The 21,336-nt window shown below is 46.0% G+C and overlaps 1 protein-coding gene across 1 annotated transcript in view; it reads right to left on the bottom strand.

Annotated features, from left to right (window-relative positions):
- Positions 1-17,915, bottom strand: part of ephx2 (epoxide hydrolase 2, cytoplasmic) — a 53,653-nt gene extending 35,738 nt beyond the window's left edge. The window contains exons 1-6 of the mRNA XM_029730865.1: positions 17,649-17,915; positions 15,929-16,007; positions 14,738-14,897; positions 14,263-14,453; positions 12,388-12,510; positions 12,128-12,199 (exon numbers count right to left, since the gene is read on the bottom strand). Coding sequence (XP_029586725.1) covers positions 12,128-12,199; positions 12,388-12,510; positions 14,263-14,453; positions 14,738-14,897; positions 15,929-16,007; positions 17,649-17,752 — 729 coding nt within the window. The 5' untranslated portion in view covers positions 17,753-17,915. The remainder of the gene's footprint in view (positions 1-12,127; positions 12,200-12,387; positions 12,511-14,262; positions 14,454-14,737; positions 14,898-15,928; positions 16,008-17,648) is intronic.
- Between the last annotated feature and the right edge of the window lie 3,421 nt (positions 17,916-21,336).

Consider the following 21,336-nt stretch of genomic DNA (forward strand, 5'->3'; position numbering starts at 1 on the left):
CTGGTGCTGCTGTCTCCAACTAAAGAGGGTCTGCTGTAGACAGATGACCTGGTGCTGCTGTCTCCCACTAAAGAGGGTCTGCTGTAGACAGATGACCTGGTGCTGCTGTCTCCCACTAAAGAGGGTCTGCTGTAGACAGATGACCTGGTGCTGCTGTCTCCCACTAAAGAGGGTCTGCTGTAGACAGATGACCTGGTGCTGCTGTCTCCCACTAAAGAGGGTCTGCTGTAGACAGATGACCTGGTGCTGCTGTCTCCCACTAAAGAGGGTCTGCTGTACGCAGATGACCTGGTGCTGCTGTCTCCAACTAAAGAGGGTCTGCTGTACGCAGATGACCTGGTGCTGCTGTCTCCCACTAAAGAGGGTCTGCTGTAGACAGATGACCTGGTGCTGCTGTCTCCAACTAAAGAGGGTCTGCTGTAGACAGATGACCTGGTGCTGCTGTCTCCCACTAAAGAGGGTCTGCTGTACGCAGATGACCTGGTGCTGCTGTCTCCAACTAAAGAGGGTCTGCTGTACGCAGATGACCTGCTGCAGCTGTCTCCAACTAAAGAGGGTCTGCTGTACGCAGATGACCTGGTGCTGCTGTCTCCCACTAAAGAGGGTCTGCTGTACGCAGATGACCTGGTGCTGCTGTCTCCCACTAAAGAGGGTCTGCTGTAGACAGATGACCTGGTGCTGCTGTCTCCAACTAAAGAGGGTCTGCTGTAGACAGATGACCTGGTGCTGCTGTCTCCAACTAAAGAGGGTCTGCTGTACGCAGATGACCTGGTGCTGCTGTCTCCAACTAAAGAGGGTCTGCTGTAGACAGATGACCTGGTGCTGCTGTCTCCAACTAAAGAGGGTCTGCTGTAGACAGATGACCTGGTGCTGCTGTCTCCCACTAAAGAGGGTCTGCTGTACGCAGATGACCTGGTGCTGCTGTCTCCAACTAAAGAGGGTCTGCTGTAGACAGATGACCTGGTGCTGCTGTCTCCCACTAAAGAGGGTCTGCTGTATGCAGATGACCTGGTGCTGCTGTCTCCAACTAAAGAGGGTCTGCTGTACGCAGATGACCTGGTGCTGCTGTCTCCCACTAAAGAGGGTCTGCTGTAGACAGATGACCTGGTGCTGCTGTCTCCAACTAAAGAGGGTCTGCTGTAGACAGATGACCTGGTGCTGCTGTCTCCCACTAAAGACGGTCTGCTGTAGACAGATGACCTGGTGCTGCTGTCTCCAACTAAAGAGGGTCTGCTGTAGACAGATGACCTGGTGCTGCTGTCTCCCACTAAAGAGGGTCTGCTGTAGACAGATGACCTGGTGCTGCTGTCTCCAACTAAAGAGGGTCTGCTGTAGACAGATGACCTGGTGCTGCTGTCTCCAACTAAAGAGGGTCTGCTGTAGACAGATGACCTGGTGCTGTTGTCTCCAACTAAAGAGGGTCTGCTGTACGCAGATGACCTGGTGCTGCTGTCTCCCACTAAAGAGGGTCTGCTGTAGACAGATGACCTAGTGCTGCTGTCTCCCACTAAAGAGGGTCTGCTGTAGACAGATGACCTGGTGCTGCTGTCTCCCACTAAAGAGGGTCTGCTGTAGACAGATGACCTGGTGCTGCTGTCTCCCACTAAAGAGGGTCTGCTTTACGCAGATGACCTGGTGCTGCTGTCTCCAACTAAAGAGGGTCTGCTGTAGACAGATGACCTGGTGCTGCTGTCTCCAACTAAAGAGGGTCTGCTGTAGACAGATGACCTGGTGCTGCTGTCTCCAACTAAAGAGTGTCTGCTGTACGCAGATGACCTGGTGCTGCTGTCTCCAACTAAAGAGGGTCTGCTGTAGACAGATGACCTGGTGCTGCTGTCTCCCACTAAAGAGGGTCTGCTGTACGCAGATGACCTGGTGCTGCTTTCTCCCACTAAAGAGGGTCTGCTGTAGACAGATGACCTGGTGCTGCTGTCTCCCACTAAAGAGGGTCTGCTGTACGCAGATGACCTGGTGCTGCTGTCTCCAACTAAAGAGGGTCTGATGTAGACAGATGACCTGGTGCTGCTGTGTCCCACTAAAGAGGGTCTGCTGTAGACAGATGACCTGGTGCTGCTGTCTCCAACTAAAGAGGGTCTGCTGTAGACAGATGACCTGGTGCTGCTGTCTCCCACTAAAGAGGGTCTGCTGTAGACAGATGACCTGGTGCTGCTGTCTCCAACTAAAGAGGGTCTGCTGTAGACAGATGACCTGGTGCTGCTGTCTCCCACTAAAGAGGGTCTGCTGTAGACAGATGACCTGGTGCTGCTGTCTCCAACTAAAGAGGGTCTGCTGTACGCAGATGACCTGGTGCTGCTGTCTCCCACTAAAGAGGGTCTGCTGTACGCAGATGACCTGGTGCTGCTGTCTCCAACTAAAGAGGGTCTGATGTAGACAGATGACCTGGTGCTGCTGTCTCCAACTAAAGAGGGTCTGCTGTAGACAGATGACCTGGTGCTGCTGTCTCCCACTAAAGAGGGTCTGCTGTAGACAGATGACCTGGTGCTGCTGTCTCCAACTAAAGAGGGTCTGCTGTAGACAGATGACCTGGTGCTGCTGTCTCCAACTAAAGAGGGTCTGCTGTAGACAGATGACCTGGTGCTGCTGTCTCCCACTAAAGAGGGTCTGCTGTAGACAGATGACCTGGTGCTGCTGTCTCCAACTAAAGAGGGTCTGCTGTAGACAGATGACCTGGTGCTGCTGTCTCCCACTAAAGAGGGTCTGCTGTAGACAGATGACCTGGTGCTGCTGTCTCCAACTAAAGAGGGTTTGCTGTAGACAGATGACCTGGTGCTGCTGTGTCCAACTAAAGAGGGTCTGCTGTAGACAGATGACCTGGTGCTGCTGTCTCCCACTAAAGAGGGTCTGCTGTAGACAGATGACCTGGTGCTGCTGTCTCCAACTAAAGAGGGTCTGCTGTAGACAGATGACCTGGTGCTGCTGTCTCCAACTAAAGAGGGTCTGCTGTACGCAGATGACCTGGTGCTGCTGTCTCCCACTAAAGAGGGTCTGCTGTAGACAGATGACCTGGTGCTGCTGTCTCCCACTAAAGAGGGTCTGCTGTACGCAGATGACCTGGTGCTGCTGTCTCCAACTAAAGAGGGTCTGCTGTAGACAGATGACCTGGTGCTGCTGTCTCCCACTAAAGAGGGTCTGCTGTAGACAGATGACCTGGTGCTGCTGTCTCCCACTAAAGAGGGTCTGCTGTAGACAGATGACCTGGTGCTGCTGTCTCCAACTAAAGAGGGTCTGCTGTAGACAGATGACCTGGTGCTGCTGTCTCCCACTAAAGAGGGTCTGCTGTAGACAGATGACCTGGTGCTGCTGTCTCCCACTAAAGAGGGTCTGCTGTAGACAGATGACCTGGTGCTGCTGTCTCCCACTAAAGAGGGTCTGCTGTACGCAGATGACCTGGTGCTGCTGTCTCCAACTAAAGAGGGTCTGCTGTAGACAGATGACCTGGTGCTGCTGTCTCCCACTAAAGAGGGGTCTGCTGTAGACAGATGACCTGGTGCTGCTGTCTCCCACTAAAGAGGGTCTGCTGTACGCAGATGACCTGGTGCTGCTGTCTCCCACTAAAGAGGGTCTGCTGTAGACAGATGACCTGGTGCTGCTGTCTCCCACTAAAGAGGGTCTGCTGTAGACAGATGACCTGGTGCTGCTGTCTCCCACTAAAGAGGGTCTGCTGTAGACAGATGACCTGGTGCTGCTGTCTCCCACTAAAGAGGGTCTGCTGTAGACAGATGACCTGGTGCTGCTGTCTCCCACTAAAGAGGGTCTGCTGTAGACAGATGACCTGGTGCTGCTGTCTCCCACTAAAGAGGGTCTGCTGTAGACAGATGACCTGGTGCTGCTGTCTCCCACTAAAGAGGGTCTGCTGTAGACAGATGACCTGGTGCTGCTGTCTCCCACTAAAGAGGGTCTGCTGTAGACAGATGACCTGGTGCTGCTGTCTCCCACTAAAGAGGGGTTACAGCAGCACCTAGATCGTCTTCACAGGTTGTCAGACCTGGGCTCTGTCCGTTAACCTAAAAAACCCAAATATAATGATATTCCAAAAAAGGTCCAGAAATCAGGATGACAAATATAAATTCTATTTGGACACAGTTCTATTAGAACACACCAAAAACGACACTTATCTAGGACTAAATATCAGCAACACAGGTAGCTTTCACAGGGCTGTGAATGAGCTGAGAGACAAAGCCAGAAGAGCATTCTATGCCATTAAAAGGAACATTAAAATCGAAATTCCAATTAGAATCTGGGTCAAAATGTTCCAATCGGTTATAGAACCAATTGCTCTATATGGCAGTGAAGTATGGGATCGACTCTCTAATAATGAATTCACCAAATGGGACAAACATCCAATTGAAATACTGCATGCAGAGTTTTGCAAGACTGTAATACAAGTGCAAAGAAAAACTCAAAATAACGCATGTAGAGCAGAATTGGTCCAAAACCCCCTCCTCATTCGAATAGAAAAAAGAGCCATCAACTTTTACAACCATATAAAAACAAGTGAACCCAAAACATTCCATCACACAGCTCTATAATGGCAAGAGATTAAACAAGAGAAGAGTCCCCTCAGCCAGCTGGTTCTGAGGCTCAGTTCACTAACCCAAACCAACCCCATAGAGCCTCAGGACAGCACCTAGAAAATCTGGCCCAACCAAATCATCACAAAACAAAAACAAAAATATATCACCTATTGGAAAGACACCACAAAAAATCAAAGTAAACTTCAATGCTATTTGGCTCTAAACAGACAGTACTTGGTGGCAGACTATCTGACCACTGTGACTGATAGAAAACTGAGGAAAACACTGACTAGGTACAGACTCAGTGAGCACAGTCTGGCTATAGAGACCGGTCGTCACAGACAAATGTAACCGATGTGAAATGGCTAGCTAGTTAGCGGTGGTGCGCGCTAATAGCGTTTTCTGAGACTTGAAGTAGGGTTTCCCCTTGCGTTGCAAGGGCCGCGGCTTTTGTGGCGCGATGGGTAACGATGCTTCGTGGGTGTCAGTTGTTGATGTGTGCAAGGGTCCCTGGTTCGAGCCCGGGTTGGGGCGAAGAGAGGGACAGAACCTACACTGTTACACAAACATGGCTGTGCAGAGAGGACAGTCTGGCTATAGAGACAGGTCGTCACAGACAAACCTGGCTGCCCAGAGAGGACAGGCTGTGCTCACTCTGCTCCAGGGGAGAGGTAGAGACAGAGCTGCATTTCCAATTACACTGTAACAAATATTCAGACCTAAGAGAATATTTCTTTCCCAAAATTATAATTCAATACAAAGAATTTGAAACTATAAAAGATGAAGAAAAAATCAAATATTTATTGGGTGAAAAGCCAAATTGTGCAGTTTTGGCAGCCAAATATGTGTCCTCCTGCCACAACCTGAGGGACAGCCAGTGAAAAGTGCAATGTAATGTGGATAATATCTCCCATCTTGTTTTTCATACCATGTCTTTCATACCATATCATCTGTCTTCTCAGTCATGTTGACACTGGTCTACTACTGTTGCTTTAATGTATTGTTGTTCTGATTAATATTGTTGTTGTAGTTGTTGTTAATGGTAAATCCCATGTCCACTACTACTATTATTATTGCTGTTGGTCCCATCATTTATTTATATATAAATATATATTTTTTATTTTTCTATATGTATACTTTGACAATGTGAGTAATTATGAATTTGCCATGTGTAACGCCCTGGCCATAGAGAGGGGTTTTTGTTCTTTATTTTGGTTAGGCCAGGGTGTTACATTGGGTGGGCGTTCTATGTTCATTTTTCTATGTTTTTGTATTTCTTTGTTTTGTGTGGCTCCCAATCAGGCACAGCTGTAGTTCGTTGTTGCTGATTGGGAGTCACACATAAGGAGCCTGTTTTTCCTTTGGGTTTTGTGGGGGATTGTTTCTGTTTAGAGTTTTTCCTGACAGGACTGTTTGGCTGTCGTTTTTGTTTATGTTTGTATAGTGTTCTTCGTCATTAATAAATTCCTGAAGATGAACACTAACTCCGCTGCACCTTGGTCTACTCTCTCTTCAGACAGCCGTTACAGAATCCCCCACCAACAACGGACCAAGCAGCGGAGGAAGGAGAAGCACCAGGAGAGGGGAAATATGGACTCATGGACTTTGGAAGAGATGGAGAGGTGCATTCAGGATTCCTGTAGATGGGAGGAATTGCTCGACGGAGGTGGACCGTGGGCTCAGGCTGGGGAGTATCGCCGCCCGCAGTGGGAAATCAAGGCGGCGATAGCTGAGAGGCGCTGGTAGGAAGCGAGGGAGCGCAACAGGCACGAGAGGCAGCCTGGGAGTGTGGCGGAACCAGGAAGGAATTCTGGGCCAACTCCCCGTGCCTACGGCAGGCAGCGTGGTACTGGTAAGGCACCGTGTTATGCTGTGAAGCGCACGGTGTCTCCAGTGCGCGTGCATAGCCCGGGGCGCTATAGGCCAGCCCCCCGCAAGTGCCATGCGAGTGCAGGCATCGAGCCAGGACGGATTGTGCCGGCTCAGCGCATCTGGTCTCCAGTGCGCCTTTTCGGTCCAGGTTATCTTGCACCGGCTCTGCGCACTGTGTCTCCAGGGCGCTGGGAGGATCCAGTTCGCCCAATGCCTGCGCTCCGCCCGTGCCGGGCCAAAGTGGGCATTCAGCCTGGAGTGTGGGTAAATAGCCTAAGTACCAGAACTCCAGTGCTCCCCCACAGCCCGGTTTATCCTGTGCCTCCTCCTCGGTCCAGGCCTCCAGTGGGTCTCCCCATCCTGGTCCGTCCTGTGCCTCCTCCTAGGACCAGGCCTCCAGTGGGTCTCCCCATCCTGGTCCGTCCTGTGCCTCCTCCTAGGACCAGGGCTCCAGTGGGTCTCACCAGTCCGGAGCCGCCAGAGCCGCCCGCCAGTCCGGAGCCGCCTGAGCCGCCCGCCAGTCCGAAGCCGCCAGAGCCGCCCGCCAGTCCGGAGCCGCCAGAGCCGCCCGCCTGTCCGGAGCCGCCAGAGCCGCCCGCCTGTCCGGAGCCGCCCGCCTGTCCAGAGCCGCCAGAGCCGCCCGCCAGCCCGGAGCCGCCAGGGCCGCCCGCCAGCCCGGAGCCGCCAGGGCCGCCCGCCAGCCGGGCGCAGCCAGGGACGCCCGCCAGCCGGGCGCAGCCAGGGTTGCCCGCCAGCCGGGCGCAGCCAGAATCGCCTGCCAGGCGGGCACAGTCAGGGTCGCCCACCAGTCCTCCGGCGCGACCACCTAAGTGGGCGATGCCGAGGGTGGAGCGGAGGCCACGTTCCGCACCTGAGCCGCCGCCGTAAGAAGGCCCACCCGGACCCTCCCCTTCAGAGTCAGGTTTTGCGGCCGGAGTCCGCACCTTTGGGGGGGTACTGTAACGCCCTGGCCATAGAGAGGGGTTTTTGTTTTTTATTTTGGTTAGGCCAGGGTGTTACATTGGGTGAGCGTTCTATGTTCATTTTTCTATGTTTTTGTATTTCTTTGTTTTGGGCCGTGTGTGGCTCCCAATCAGGCACAGCTGTAGTTCGTTGTTGCTGATTGGGAGTCACACATAAGGAGCCTGTTTTTCCTTTGGGTTTTGTGGGGGATTGTTTCTGTTTAGAGTTTTTCCTGACAGGACTGTTTGGCTGTCGTTTTTGTTTATGTTTGTATAGTGTTCTTTCGTCATTAATAAATTCCTGAAGATGAACACTAACTCCGCTGCACCTTGGTCTACTCTCTCTTCAGACAGCCGTTACACCATGTCAATAAAGTCAATTGAATTCAATTGAATTGAATTGAGAGAGAGAGATAGATAGACAGAGAGCCAGAGAGAGAAAGAGAGACAGAGTGAGAGACAGAGTGATAGACAGAGCGAGAGACAGAGAGAGTAAAACACCAAATAATGCATGCAGAGCTTACTTTTGTAGTGGTGATTCTCTATGAACTGCCACTGGCACATGAGAGAGCTGTCCATAACACATACAAACGTTACTCTTTTGGGGTGAAGTTCCCATTTATTGTGTATATAAAATATAAATGGCTCCAAAACCCATATTCCTATAGAAAAGTTGCAGGGAGATGCATTCTTATATCTGTATCTGTGATACGGTTACACCTGTACTAACCCTTCCTGGTCACCTGTACTAACCCTTCCTGGTCACCTGTACTAACCCTTCCTGGTCACCTGTAATAACCCTTCCTGGTCACCTGTAATAACCCTTCCTGGTCACCTGTATAAACCCTTCCTGGTCACCTGTACTAACCCTTCCTGGTCACCTGTACTAACCCTTCCTGGTCACCTGTACAAACCCTTCCTGGTCACCTGTACTAACCCTTCCTGGTCACCTGTACTAACCCTTCCTGGTCACCTGTACTAACCCTTCCTGGTCACCTGTACTAACCCTTCCTGGTCACCTGTACTAACCCTTCCTGGTCACCTGTACTAACCCTTCCTGGTCACCTGTATAAACCCTTCCTGGTCACCTGTACTAACCCTTCCTGGTCACCTGTATAAACCCTTCCTGGTCACCTGTATAAACCCTTCCTGGTCACCTGTATAAACCCTTCCTGGTCACCTGTACTAACCCTTCCTGGTCACCTGTGCTAACCCTTCCTGGTCACCTGTACCAACCCTTCCTGGTCACCTGTGCTAACCCTTCCTGGTCACCTGTACCAACCCTTCCGGGTCACCTGCACTAACCCTTCCTGGTCACCTGTACTAACCCTTCCTGGTCACCTGTACTAATCCTTCCTGGTCACCTGATCTGCAGGATCAGAGGTTATTACAACTTGTCCCCAGCTCAGCCAATAACAACCACTTATCCCCAGCTCAGTCAATAACAACCACTTAGCCCCAGCTCAGCCCATAACAACCACTTAGCCCCAGTTCAGCCCATAACAACCACTTAGCCCCAGCTCAGCCAATAACAACCACTTAGCCCCAGCTCAGCCAATAACAACCACTTAGCCCCAGCTCAGCCAATAACAACCACTTAGCCCCAGCTCAGCCTATAACAACCATTTAGCCCCTGCTCAGCCAATAACAACCACTTAGCCCCAGCTCAGCCAATTACAACCACTTAGCCCCAGCTCAGCCAACAACAACCACTTAGCCCCAGCTCAGCCTATAACAACCATTTAGCCCCTGCTCAGCCAATAACAACCACTTAGCCCCAGCTCAGCCAATAACAACCACTTAGCCCCAGCTCAGCCAACAACAACCACTTAGCCCCAGCTCAGCATATAACAGGGTAAACTCTGTAGTAGGTTGACACCGATCCTGTAGAGGTTTTACTTGAAGGAGGCTTCCTCTTAGACTGCACCTTCTTGGAGTAGGCAGATCTGGATATTGGTCTTTCTAGAATGTTGGTTCTTATCTTTAGGCATACTACACCTACTAACCCCTTGGAATCAGGCTTGGTCTCAACAACCTTTCCAGGCACTACGTGGTGCCGTGGGTTTCATGACCAGAACCACATCTCCTTCACGGAAGCTACGTTTCACTTTACCCCACTTTCGTCTTTCCTGCAAGAGTGGCAGTTACTCCTGTGTCCATCTCTTCCAAAACAAGTCGTCCATGTAATGGACTTGCTTCTAACGCCGCATGATGTACAGTTTTTCTTTTTTTAAAGATTCGATAGGGTAGGACAGGCTTTGACTTTAACAGTAAAATGTGATTTGGGGTGAGAGCTTCTAGATCCAGGGGGTCGTTGGTTACCGTGGTGATTGGGTTGCTGTTTAGAAAAGCCTTCACTTCACACAGCACGGTGTGCCATCCTTCCTCATCTAGGCTCTGTTGTTTCAGGACAGAATGGAGCACCTGGCGAATCATCCCAATGAGCTTTTCCTGGACTCCTCCATGTTGGGACGCCCCAGGGGGATTGAAACTACATTGTATTCCTTCCTGAAGTAGAGCATCTTGCCTTGGTTTAAAGCAGATAGAGCTTCTCTGAGTTCTCTCTCAGAACCAATGAAGTTAGTCCCATTATCAGATCGTACGTGTTGTACTTGTCCTCTTCTGCACATAACTCTTCTTATGGGGTTGATGCACAAATCCGTGTCAAGAGAGTAAACAATTTCAATGTGTATTGCTCTACTAGACATACATGTAAAGATCACTCCATCTCTTTTCACATTTCCTCTTTCTTTTCTGATTTCTAGAGGACCAGAGTAATCCACACCTACATTGGTAAATGACGGGATGTCTGGCATGATCCTTTCAAGTGGCAAATCTGCCATCTTCTGCTCACCAATCTGGCATCTTCTGCTCACCTATCTGGCCTCTCCTGCTCACCAATCTGGCCTCTCCTGCTCACCAATCTGGCCTCTTCTGCTCACCAATCTGGCATCTTCTGCTCACCAATCTGGCATCTTCTGCTCACCAATCTGCCATCTTCTGCTCACCAATCTGGCCTCTTCTGCTCACCAATCTGGCCTCTTCTGCTCACCAATCTGGCATCTTCTGCTCACCAATCTGGCATCTTCTGCTCACCAATCTGGCCTCTTCTGCTCACCAATCTGCCATCTTCTGCTCACCAATCTGGCCTCTTCTGCTCACCAATCTGGCCTCTTCTGCTCACCAATCTGGCCTCTTCTGCTCACCAATCTGCCATCTTCTGCTCACCAATCTGCCATCTTCTGCTCACCAATCTGCCATCTTCTGCTCACCAATCTGGCATCTCCTGCTCACCAATCTGGCATCTCCTGCTCACCAATCTGGCCTCTCCTGCTCACCAATCTGGCCTCTTCTGTTCACCAATCTGGCCTCTTCTGCTCACCAATCTGGCCTCTTCTGCTCACCAATCTGGCCTCTTCTGCTCACCAATCTGGCCTCTTCGCCTTCTGCACACAACACACTCTGAGATTATGTTCCTTGCTGCGGAGTTTGTGTCGGTGATCCAATACCTTTGACGTAGAAGTGAGAGCACGTGGTTCCTTCCACCATGTCCTGTTTGTTGATGTGTGTGACGGAGGATGAGTGTAGATATGTGAAGGTCTTTGGAGAGAATGACAGGGCGCTTGACTTCTTTCGTCAAAGGTATTGGATCACCAATATCTTTTAATCACCAAAAGATAATTACTACCCGGTAATTATCAAAATCCAGAAAAGAGCCGTTAAATTCTACAACCACCTAAACCTTCCATAACAAAGCCATCACCTACAGAGAAATGAACCTAGAGAAGAGTCCCCTAAGCAAGCTGGTCCTGGGGCTCTGTTCACAAACACAAACAGACCCCACATAGCCCCAGGACAGCAACACAATTAGACCCAACCAAATCATGAGAAAACAAAAATATATTTAGTTGACACATTGGAAAGAATTAACAAAAAAACTGACCAAACTAGAATGCTATTTGGCACTAAACAGAGAGTACACAGTGGCAGAATACCTGATGACTGTGACTGACCCACAATTAAGGAAAGCTTTGACTATGTACAGACTCAGTGAGCATAGCCTTGCTATTGAGAAATCCCGCCGTAGGCAGACCTGGCTCTCAAGAGAAGACAGGCTATGTGCACTGCCCACAAAATGAGGTAGAAACTGAGCTGCACTTCTTAACCTCTTGCCAAATGTATGACCATATTAGAGACACATATTTCCCTCAGATTACACAGATCCACAAATAATTAGAAAACAATCAAATTTTGATAAACTCCTATATCTACTGGGTGAAATACCACAGAGTGCCATCACAGCAGCAAGATGTGTGACCTGTTGCCACAAGAAAAGGGCAACCAGTGAAGAACAAACACCATTGTAAATACACCCTATATTTATGTTTATTTATTTTCCCTTTTGTACTTTAACTATTTGCACATCATTACAACACTGTATATATACATAATACGACATTCAAAATGTCTTTGTTATTTTGGAACTTTTGTGAGTCTAATGTTTACTGTTCATTTTTTATTGTTTATTTCACTTTTGTTTATTATCGATTTCACTTGCTTTGGCAATGTAAACATATGTTTCTCATGCCAATAAAGCCCTTTGATTTGAATTGAATGCTGGAGAGAGAGAGAGAGAGAGAGAGAGAGAGAGAGAGAGAGAGAGGGTTGAACAAGCTTCAAGACCACTGTGTAATCATGTACATGCTTTCTTCTACATACAGCATTGTCTGTGCTGTGTGTGTGTGTGGGGGTTGTTACCTTGATGGTGACATAGCCATGGGAAACTTCTTCTGGGTTGCAAGAGGCTGGGTAGCTTTCTCCTGTTACAGCCTGGAACACACACACACCAAATCAAAACAGGGGATTTGAATAAAGCAGCTAGCGAAGTATCGGGGTGTCTGTGACAACAAATCTGACAGCTGATTACTGCAAATCTGCTAAATAATCGGCACCTACTCACAGACATTTTCACGGACAACAAAAGTTCCAACATGTTGGTGTGTGTGTGTGTGTGTTACCTGTACTCCAGTGAAGGTCTCTACTTGTTTCAGGGCTTCAGGCAGGTCCCTCACCAAAACAGCTGTCATCCCTAATGCCTCTGCTGCTCCCACCCCCTCCTCATCATCAGCCAACAACAGAGCCTGCAGTACAGAATGACAGGTCAGCTGTCCACTTATAACACCAAAATGGCCTAGGGTTAGTTTGAAAATGGAAAGGAGAGGAGGGACAGAGGAAGAAAAGGAGGAAGAGGAGGGGGAGGAGAGAAGAGAGAAGGGGGAGGAGAGAAGGGAGAAGGGGGAGGAGAGAAGGGAGAAGGGGGAGGAGAGAAGAGAGAGGGGGGAGGAGAGAAGAGAGAAGGGGGAGGAGAGAAGAGAGAAGGGGGAGGAGAGAAGAGAGCAGGGGGAGGAGAGAAGAGAGAAGAGAGCAGGGGGAGGAGAGAAGAGAGAAGAGAGCAGGGGGAGGAGAGAAGAGAGAAGAGAGAAGAGAAGAGAAGAGAGAAGGGGGAGGCGAGAAGGGGAGGAGAGAAGGGGGAGGAGAGAAGAGGGAAGAGAGAAGGGGGAGGAGAGAAGAGAAGAGAGAAGGGGGAGGAGAGAATAGAGAAGGGGGAGGAGAGACAGAGGGAAGAAGAGCGACAGAGAGAGGAAGAGAGACAGAGAGAGGAAGAGAGACAGAGGGAGGAAGAGAGACAGGAGGAAGAGAATGTTTCTAAAAACTACCAAAGGCGTCTGAGCTACGATACTCCAAGCGATAACTTTCTGTTGTTAATGACACAATAGCTGAGAGCGACTCTACACAGGAAGGTCATATGGGGTTTCTCAGGTCGTGTGCAGACATAGCTTTGTAAAGGAAGGGGTGTGGATAGTTTTAGGAATGTAAGCACGGTAAATGCGACAACAACAGATGAATTCATGTTTTCCATGGGAGCTCCAAGCAGTGACTCCAAGACATTGATATCAGAAGTTGTTGCTAATTTGATGACATTTAGATAATAAGATAATGTATGTGCACACATTTAATTTACTGTGTCTTCTATGGTAATGTCTCTTCTATGGTAATGTCTCTTCTATGGTAATGTCTATTCTATGGTAATGTCTATTCTATGGTAATGTCTATTCTATGGTAATGTCTGTCCTATGGTAATGTATATTCCATGGTAATCTCTATTCTATGGTAATCTCTATTCTATGGTAATGTCTATTCCATGGTAATGTCTATTCTATGGTAATGTCTCTTCTATGGTAATGTCTATTCTATGGTAATGTCTATTCTATGGTAATGTCTATTCCATGGTAATGTCTCTTCTATGGTAATGTCTTTTCTATGTCTCTTCTATGGTAATGTCTCTTCTATGGTAATGTCTATTCCATGGTAATGTCTCTTCTATGGTAATGTCTATTCTACGGTAATGTATATTCCATGGTAATGTCTCTTCTATGGTAATGTCTCTTCTATGTCTCTTCTATGGTAATGTATCTTCTATGGTCATGTGTCTTCTATGTCTATTCCATGGTAATGTCTCTTCTATGGTAATGTCTCTTCTATGTCTCTTCTATGGTAATGTGTCTTCTATGGTAATGTGTCTTCTATGGTAATGTCTCTTCTATGGTAATGTCTCTTCTATGTCTCTTCTATGGTCATGTGTCTTCTATGTCTCTTCTATGGTAATGTGTCTTCTATGGTAATGTGTCTTCTATGGTAATGTCTCTTCTATGGTAATGTCTCTTCTATGTCTCTTCTATGGTCATGTGTCTTCTATGTCTCTTCTATGGTAATGTGTCTTCAATTGAAATTTGCCTTCCATGGAAATTCTTGCATTCTTGTGAAATGATGACAAGTCAGATTGTGTGTGTGTGTGTGTGTGTGTGTGTGTGTGTGTGTGTGTGTATGTGTACCTGTTTCGGAGGCACTCCCAGCTGTTTGAGAGCGGAGATGAAGAGGTCGGCCTCTGGGACCCTGAGGCCTGTACGACATGACTGTAGCACCACATCAAAATGGCCGGCCAGCAGAGAGAGGAGACGGCCAGAGCTATCTCCACACCCACTGTCATCCACCCACTGGTTGGCCAACACACCTGTCAATAACCCTGACAGACAACACAAGGAGGCGGGACTTGGCATGTGACCTTAGAATGTACAAGGTGTGTGTCAGATGTGTGTGTGTGTGTGTGCGCGCGCGTGTGTGCGTGTGTGTGTGTGTGTGCGTGTATGTGTGCGTGTGTGCGTGTGTGTGCGTGTATGTATGTATGTATGTATGTATGTATGTATGTATGTATGTATGTATGTATGTATGTATGTATGTATGTGTGTGTGTGTGTGTGTGTGTGTGTGTGTGCGCACGCGCGTGTGTGTGTGCGCATGTGTGTGTTACCTTGTCTGCGGAGCGTAGCTACGGTCTGCAGAATGTGTTTGTTGACGGTGGTCGAGTCTCTGAGTTCCTCCAACAGGCTCTTAACAGAGAAGCCAGCAGGAAGACTGACCTTCTGGTCAGATGCTGCACTCACACACTCTGCATCGAGTTCTGGGATCATCTACACACACAATCTGACGTGTCATCACAAGATAATGCAATCATTTCCATAGAAGGCAAATTTCAATAGAAGACACATTCAAACAGAAGACACATTCAAACAGATGACATTTCAATAGAAGACACATTCAAACAGATGACATTTCAATAGAAGACACATTCAAACAGAAGACATTTCAATAGAAGACACATTTTAATAGAAGACACATTCAAACAGAAGACATTTCAATAGAAGACACATTTCAATAGAAGACATTTCAATAGAAGACACATTTCAATAGAAGACACATTTCAATAGAAGACACATTCAAACAGAAGACATTTCAATGGAAGACACATTTCAATGGAAGACACATTTCAAACAGAAGACACATTTCAATAGAAGACACATTTCAATATAAGACACATTTCAGTAGAAGACACATTTCAATAGAAGACACATTTCAATAGAAGACACATTTCAATAGAAGACACATTCAAACAGAAGACATTTCAATAGAAGACACATTTCAATAGAAGACATTTCAATAGAAGACACATTTCAATAGAAGACACATTTCAATAGAAGACACATTCAAACAGAAGACATTTCAATGGAAGACACATTTCAATGGAAGACACATTTCAAACAGAAGACACATTTCAATAGAAGACACATTTCAATATAAGACACATTTCAGTAGAAGACACATTTCAATAGAAGACACATTTCAATAGAAGACACATTTCAATAGAAGACACATTCAAACAGAAGACATTTCAATAGAAGACACATTTCAATAGAAGACACATTTCAATAGAAGACACATTTCAATAGTCCATTTCCATGGATTATAATATAGGCTATATTATTTATATTATTTGTGTTTGTTCCAGTTCTAGGGGTCACTGAGGAAGCAATGATCAAGATCTTGAACTTTTGGAGTTAACAGTTTGATAACTCAGTTCTGACCATGTTAGTAGTTTGAACTTGACATTATTTGTCTGTTTAGGCTACCTCTCTGTGTGTGTGTGTGTGTGTGTAACACTCACCTGAGAGAGGGTGAGTTTGCCCCTCTCTGCACGTTGCATGGCGCTGTCCCCATTTTTCACCAGCTTCTCCAGAAAACCACTAAACCAGAACATAAACATACATTTACACAGCACAAACATATTGCACAATCTTGTCTGTCTGTCACTGGCATAGCACGTCATATGCTATGATTAAAAAATATATATATATATATTATTACAGCAAATTAGCTTTAAAACCGCAACAACAAAAAATCTTAGACTCATGGCAAAACGTGTAGAAAAGCAGGAAATTGGCTCAAGGATTCTTGAAAGTCGGGAGAATCCTTGTCCAGCAGGGATTTTATTTTGTTGCATTATTTGAGATTAAAATGTACATTTAGGGGAATTTTATAAGGGAAAATATTAGTTTTTGCAATTTTCTAAATACTATGGAAATGCCCTTGTCCAAAGGATCCCAATTTCAAACTCGCCAAAAAAAAAAGTGTTTAAAATATAAAACAAACTGTCAATAAAAGATTTTAACCAAAAAAATGATGGTATGTAGTTTCCTGTGACTGTAACCAATATTTATCTCAAAACTCTGATTCCTAAAAGATGTGTCTGGAGATTTGGTCAACTCTGTCAGATTTGTCTAAAATACAAAATTCATCTGGAAAGAGCAGAGTCAGCTATACCATAAGGATTTTAACTCAATTTTGAGTCTCATAGCAAAGGGTCTGAATACTTATGTAAATAAGAAATGATGGTATTGTGTGTAGATTGATGAGAAAAATAATAATTGAATACATTTTAGAATAAGGCTGTAATGTGGAAAAAGTCAAGGGGTCCCAATACTTTGCGAATGCACTGCATTTGCTGTTCTAGACCAAAGGGATAACATTTGCATTATAAAACGTTGTTTTATGTTCTAAATCTTGAAAAATTTGCCAAAATGCTAACAAAATTAACCCTGAAGCATTTAATAGTACTATAAAATGAAGCAAATATAAATTTGGAGTTTTGTATTACATATTTGAATAATCTACTGTTAGAATTAAACATTCAAGGCCTTGAAACACTTGTTGGACAATCATTGTAAAAATCAAATGCCTTTGATGATGTCTGACAGAGTTGACATAAATTCAGTTAGTTGTATTTTATGAATACATTTTTGTGGGGCAAGTTATTCCTTTACATGCTTTAATAGATGATAATTTGGTGTATCAAAAATATATATTTCAAATTGGGTTAAATTAAGACAAATATTTGTGTGGGAAAAAGTTGAGATTGTCCCATCTTTCAAGAATCCCTGAGCGCTAAAACACCCTTATGGCAAAATGTGTAAAATAGCATGAATTTATCTACAATTTTTTTTTATCTGCCCCATGGCAATTTTTTTTATTTATTATTATTGGTTGGGGAGGCTTGCTCAGACCTTGCGGGGCCCAAGAAACTGCGCTACACCACTGCTCTCTGTGGAAGTTTAGAGCAATTTTGGATGGATTTCTTTTTGTAAAAACTGTATATTTTCTTACCTTCAGGTCATGTAAAAACCGTTAGCAGATTGATTCGGAACAAGTAAAAATGGGCTGCAATAACGGGCTATCCCCGACAGTCTGCGGAACGTAGCCTAGACTCTGGTAAAACTATGATTTCAGTAACGCCATGCTTGTGTTATGTTTAAAGTATGCATGTAAAGTTTTAGTGTCTGCCAGAACTCTGCACTATGTCTCACCCCTGGAAAAATATGTATTCCTACCTGGGGAGTTTGTGAGTCTCTTCGAATTTGAGGAAAGTTTCTGCAGGTCTGGGAGAAACCACGACACCCCACAGATTGAACAAAACTGCCTTCTTGCTCGCCATTTTACCGATCTCTCTGTCCGGGGAATCTTTACAGGGCACTGGGGAGTAAAGAGTCAAAGTGAAACTCTGAACTACTACAAATATTTATGTAGAAAGAAAGTATTCTGCCTTTTCATAAGGTTACACAACCCCACCCCTAAACAAATGGATGCGTTCATCGCAATCGCGCCGCAGAGAAACGGTCTAACATGTCTAATAATAAGCGCAGCGCGACTGTAGTAGTAAGACTGCCTTGAACGCAACCAGTAAAGCTTCCCTAAAATGCTTCTACTGACAAGAATCAATTCAAAACAGGCAAATATCACACTCAAATCACCAGCGCGCTGTATGAGCGCTTATAGATGTTTTGAAACACATTCATGAATGACTTTCTGCCGTTCTGTATGTTTATTTATTTATTTTGACTCGGCTGGGCTTCACTCCTGACATCATAGAAACACATAATGCGTGGAAGAATGCGTAGAATTGCAGGAAATTTACTTTAAAACAGCAACATTTTCTTTCCGCCAGCAAGAGGTGTGTGAACAGTGTGGGCAGTGGTGTAAAAAGTACTAAATTGTCATACTTGAGTTAAAGTAAAGATACCTTAATAGAAAATTACTAAAGTAAAAGTGAAAGTGACCCCGGAAAATACTACTTGAGTAAAAGTCAAAATGTATTTGGTTTTAAATATACTTAAGAATCAAAAGTAAATGCAGTTGCTAAAATATACATAAGTAATCAAAAGTAAAATTATAAATCATTTCAAATTCCTTATATTAAGCAAACCAGATGGCCAATTTTTTTATTATTATTATTGGAAGATAGCCAGGGGCACACTCCAACACTCATACATAATTTACAAGCAAAGCATGTGTGTTTAGTGAGTCCACCAGATCAGAGGCAGTAGGGATGACCAGGGATGTTCTCTTGATAAGTGTGTGAATTGGACCATTTTTCTTGTCAAAATGTAACATGTACTTTTGGGTGTCAGGGAAAATGTATGGAGTAAAAAGTACATTATTTTCTTTAGGAATGTAGTGAAGGAAAAGTACAAGTTGTCAAAAATATAAATAGTAAAGTGAAGTACAGATACCCCCATAAACTACTTAAGTAGTACTTTAAAGTATTTTTACTTAAGTACTTTACGCCTCTGGTTTGGGGTTGCGAGGTTGGGATTTGTTACTATCCTGTTAAATGACATTACTATCCGAACCTTTGTCACCAAGGAAACGTGTGTGACCGGACCTTTGTCACCAAGGAAACGTGTGTGACCGGACCTTTGTCACCAAGGAAACGTGTGTGACCGGACCTTTGTCACCAAGGAAACGTGTGTGACCAGACCTTCTCAGTAGTTGAGTACTTCTGCTCTATAAAATCGAATCAAATAAAATGTTATTAGTCACATACACATGGTTAGCAGATGTTAATGCGAGTGTAGCGAAATGCTTATGCTTCTAGTTCCAACAGTGCAGTAATATCTAACAAGTAATCTAACAATTCCCCAACAACTACCTAGTACACACAAATGTAAAGGGGTGAATGAGAATATGTACATATAAATATATGGATGAGCGATGGCCGAGCAGCATAGGCAAGATGCAATAGATGGTATAACATTTTTATTTTATTTTTTATTTTATTTATTTCACCTTTATTTACCCAGGTAGGCTAGTTGAGAACAAGTTCTCATGTACAACTGCGACCTGGCCAAGATAAAGCAAAGCAGTGCGACAGAAACAGCAACACAGAGTTACACATAAACAAACGTACAGTCAATAACACAATAAAAAAATCTGTATACAGCGTTGGCACTGTATAAAATACAGTATATATACATGTGATATGAGTAATGTAAGATATGTAAACATTATTAAAGTGGCATTGTTTAAAGTGACTATGTAGGCAGCAGCCTCTCTGAGTTAGTGATGGCTGTTTAACAGTCTGATGGCCTTGAGATAGAAGTTGTTTTCAGTCTCCCAGTCCCAGCTTTGATGCACCTGTACTGACCTCTCCTTCTGGATGATAGCGGTGTGAACAGGCAGTGGCTCGGATGGTTGTTGTCCTTGATGATGTTTTTGGCCTTCCTGTGATATCGGGTTCTGTAGGTGTCATGGAGGGCAGGTAGTTTGCCCCTGGTGATGCGTTGAACAGACTGCACCACCCTCTAGAGAGCCCTGCGGTTGTGGGTGGTGCAGTTGCCGTACCAGACGGTGATACAGCCCGACAGGATGCTCTCAATTGTGCATCTGTAAAAGTTTGTCAGGTTTTTGGGTGACAAGCCATATTTCTTCAGCCTCCTGAGGTTGAAGAGGTGCTGTTGCGCCTTTTTCACCACACTGTTTGTGTGGGTGGACCATTTCAGTTTATCTGTGGTGTACACCGAGGAAGTTAAAACTTTCCACCTTCTCCACTGCTGTCCCTTCAATGTAGATAGGGGGGTGTTCCCTCTGCTTTCCTGAAGTCCACGATCATCTCCTTTGTTTTGTTGACGTTGAGTGAGAGGTTATTTTCCTGACACCACACTCCGAGGGCCCTCACCTCCTCCCTGTAGGCTGTCTCGTTGTTGTTGGTAATCAAGCCCACTACTGTTGTGTCGTCCGCAAACTTGATGATTGAGTTGGAGGCGTGCATGGCCACGCAGTCATGGGTGAACAGGGAGTACAGGAGGGGGCTGAGCACGCACTCTTGTGGGGCCCCAGTGTTGAGGATCAGCGAAGTGGAGATGTTGTTTCCTACCCTCACCACCTGGGGGCGGCCCGTAAGAAAGTCCAGGACCCAATTGCACAGGGTGGGGTTGAGACCCAGGGCCTCCAGGTTGATGATGAGCTTGGAGGGTACTATGGTGTTGAATGCTGAGCTGTAGTCAATGAACAGCATTCTTACCTAGGTATTCCTTTTGTCCAGATGGGATAGGGCAGTGTGCAGTGTGATGGCGATTACGTCGTCTGTGGACCTGTTGGGGCGGAATGCTAACTGAAATGGGTCTAGGGTGGCCGGTGGAGGTGATATGATCCTTGACTAGTCTCTCGAAGCACTTCAGGATGACAGAAGTGAGTGCTGCGGGGCGGTAGTCATTTAGTTCAGTTGTCTTTGCCTTCTTGGGTACAGGAACAATGGTAGCCATCTTGAAGCATGTGGGGACAGCAGACTGAGATAGGGATCGATTGAATATGTCCGTAAACACACCAGCCAGCTGGTCTGCGCATGCTCTGAGGATGCGGCTAGGGATACCGTCTGGGCCAGCAGTCTTGCGAGGGTTAACACGTTTAAATGTTTTACTCACGTCGGCCACGGAAAAGGAGAGGGGGGTCCAGTGCTTGTTAGCGGGCCACGACGTTGGCACTGTATTATCCTCAAAGCAAAGAAGGTGTTTAGTTTGTCTGGAAGCGTGACGTTGGTGTCCGTGACGTGGCTGGTTTTATTTTTGTAGTCTGTGATTTCCTGTCGACCCTGCCACATACGTCTCGTGTCTGAGCCGTTGAATTGCGACTTCACCTTGTCCCTGTACCGGCATTTCGCTTGTTTGATTGCCTTGCGGAGGGAATAACTACACTGTTTATATTCGGCCATATTTCCAGACCTCTTTCCATGGTTAAATGCGG

Source organism: Salmo trutta, chromosome 33, assembly GCF_901001165.1.
Source record: "Salmo trutta chromosome 33, fSalTru1.1, whole genome shotgun sequence".
Classification (NCBI taxonomy): Eukaryota; Metazoa; Chordata; class Actinopteri; order Salmoniformes; family Salmonidae; genus Salmo; species Salmo trutta.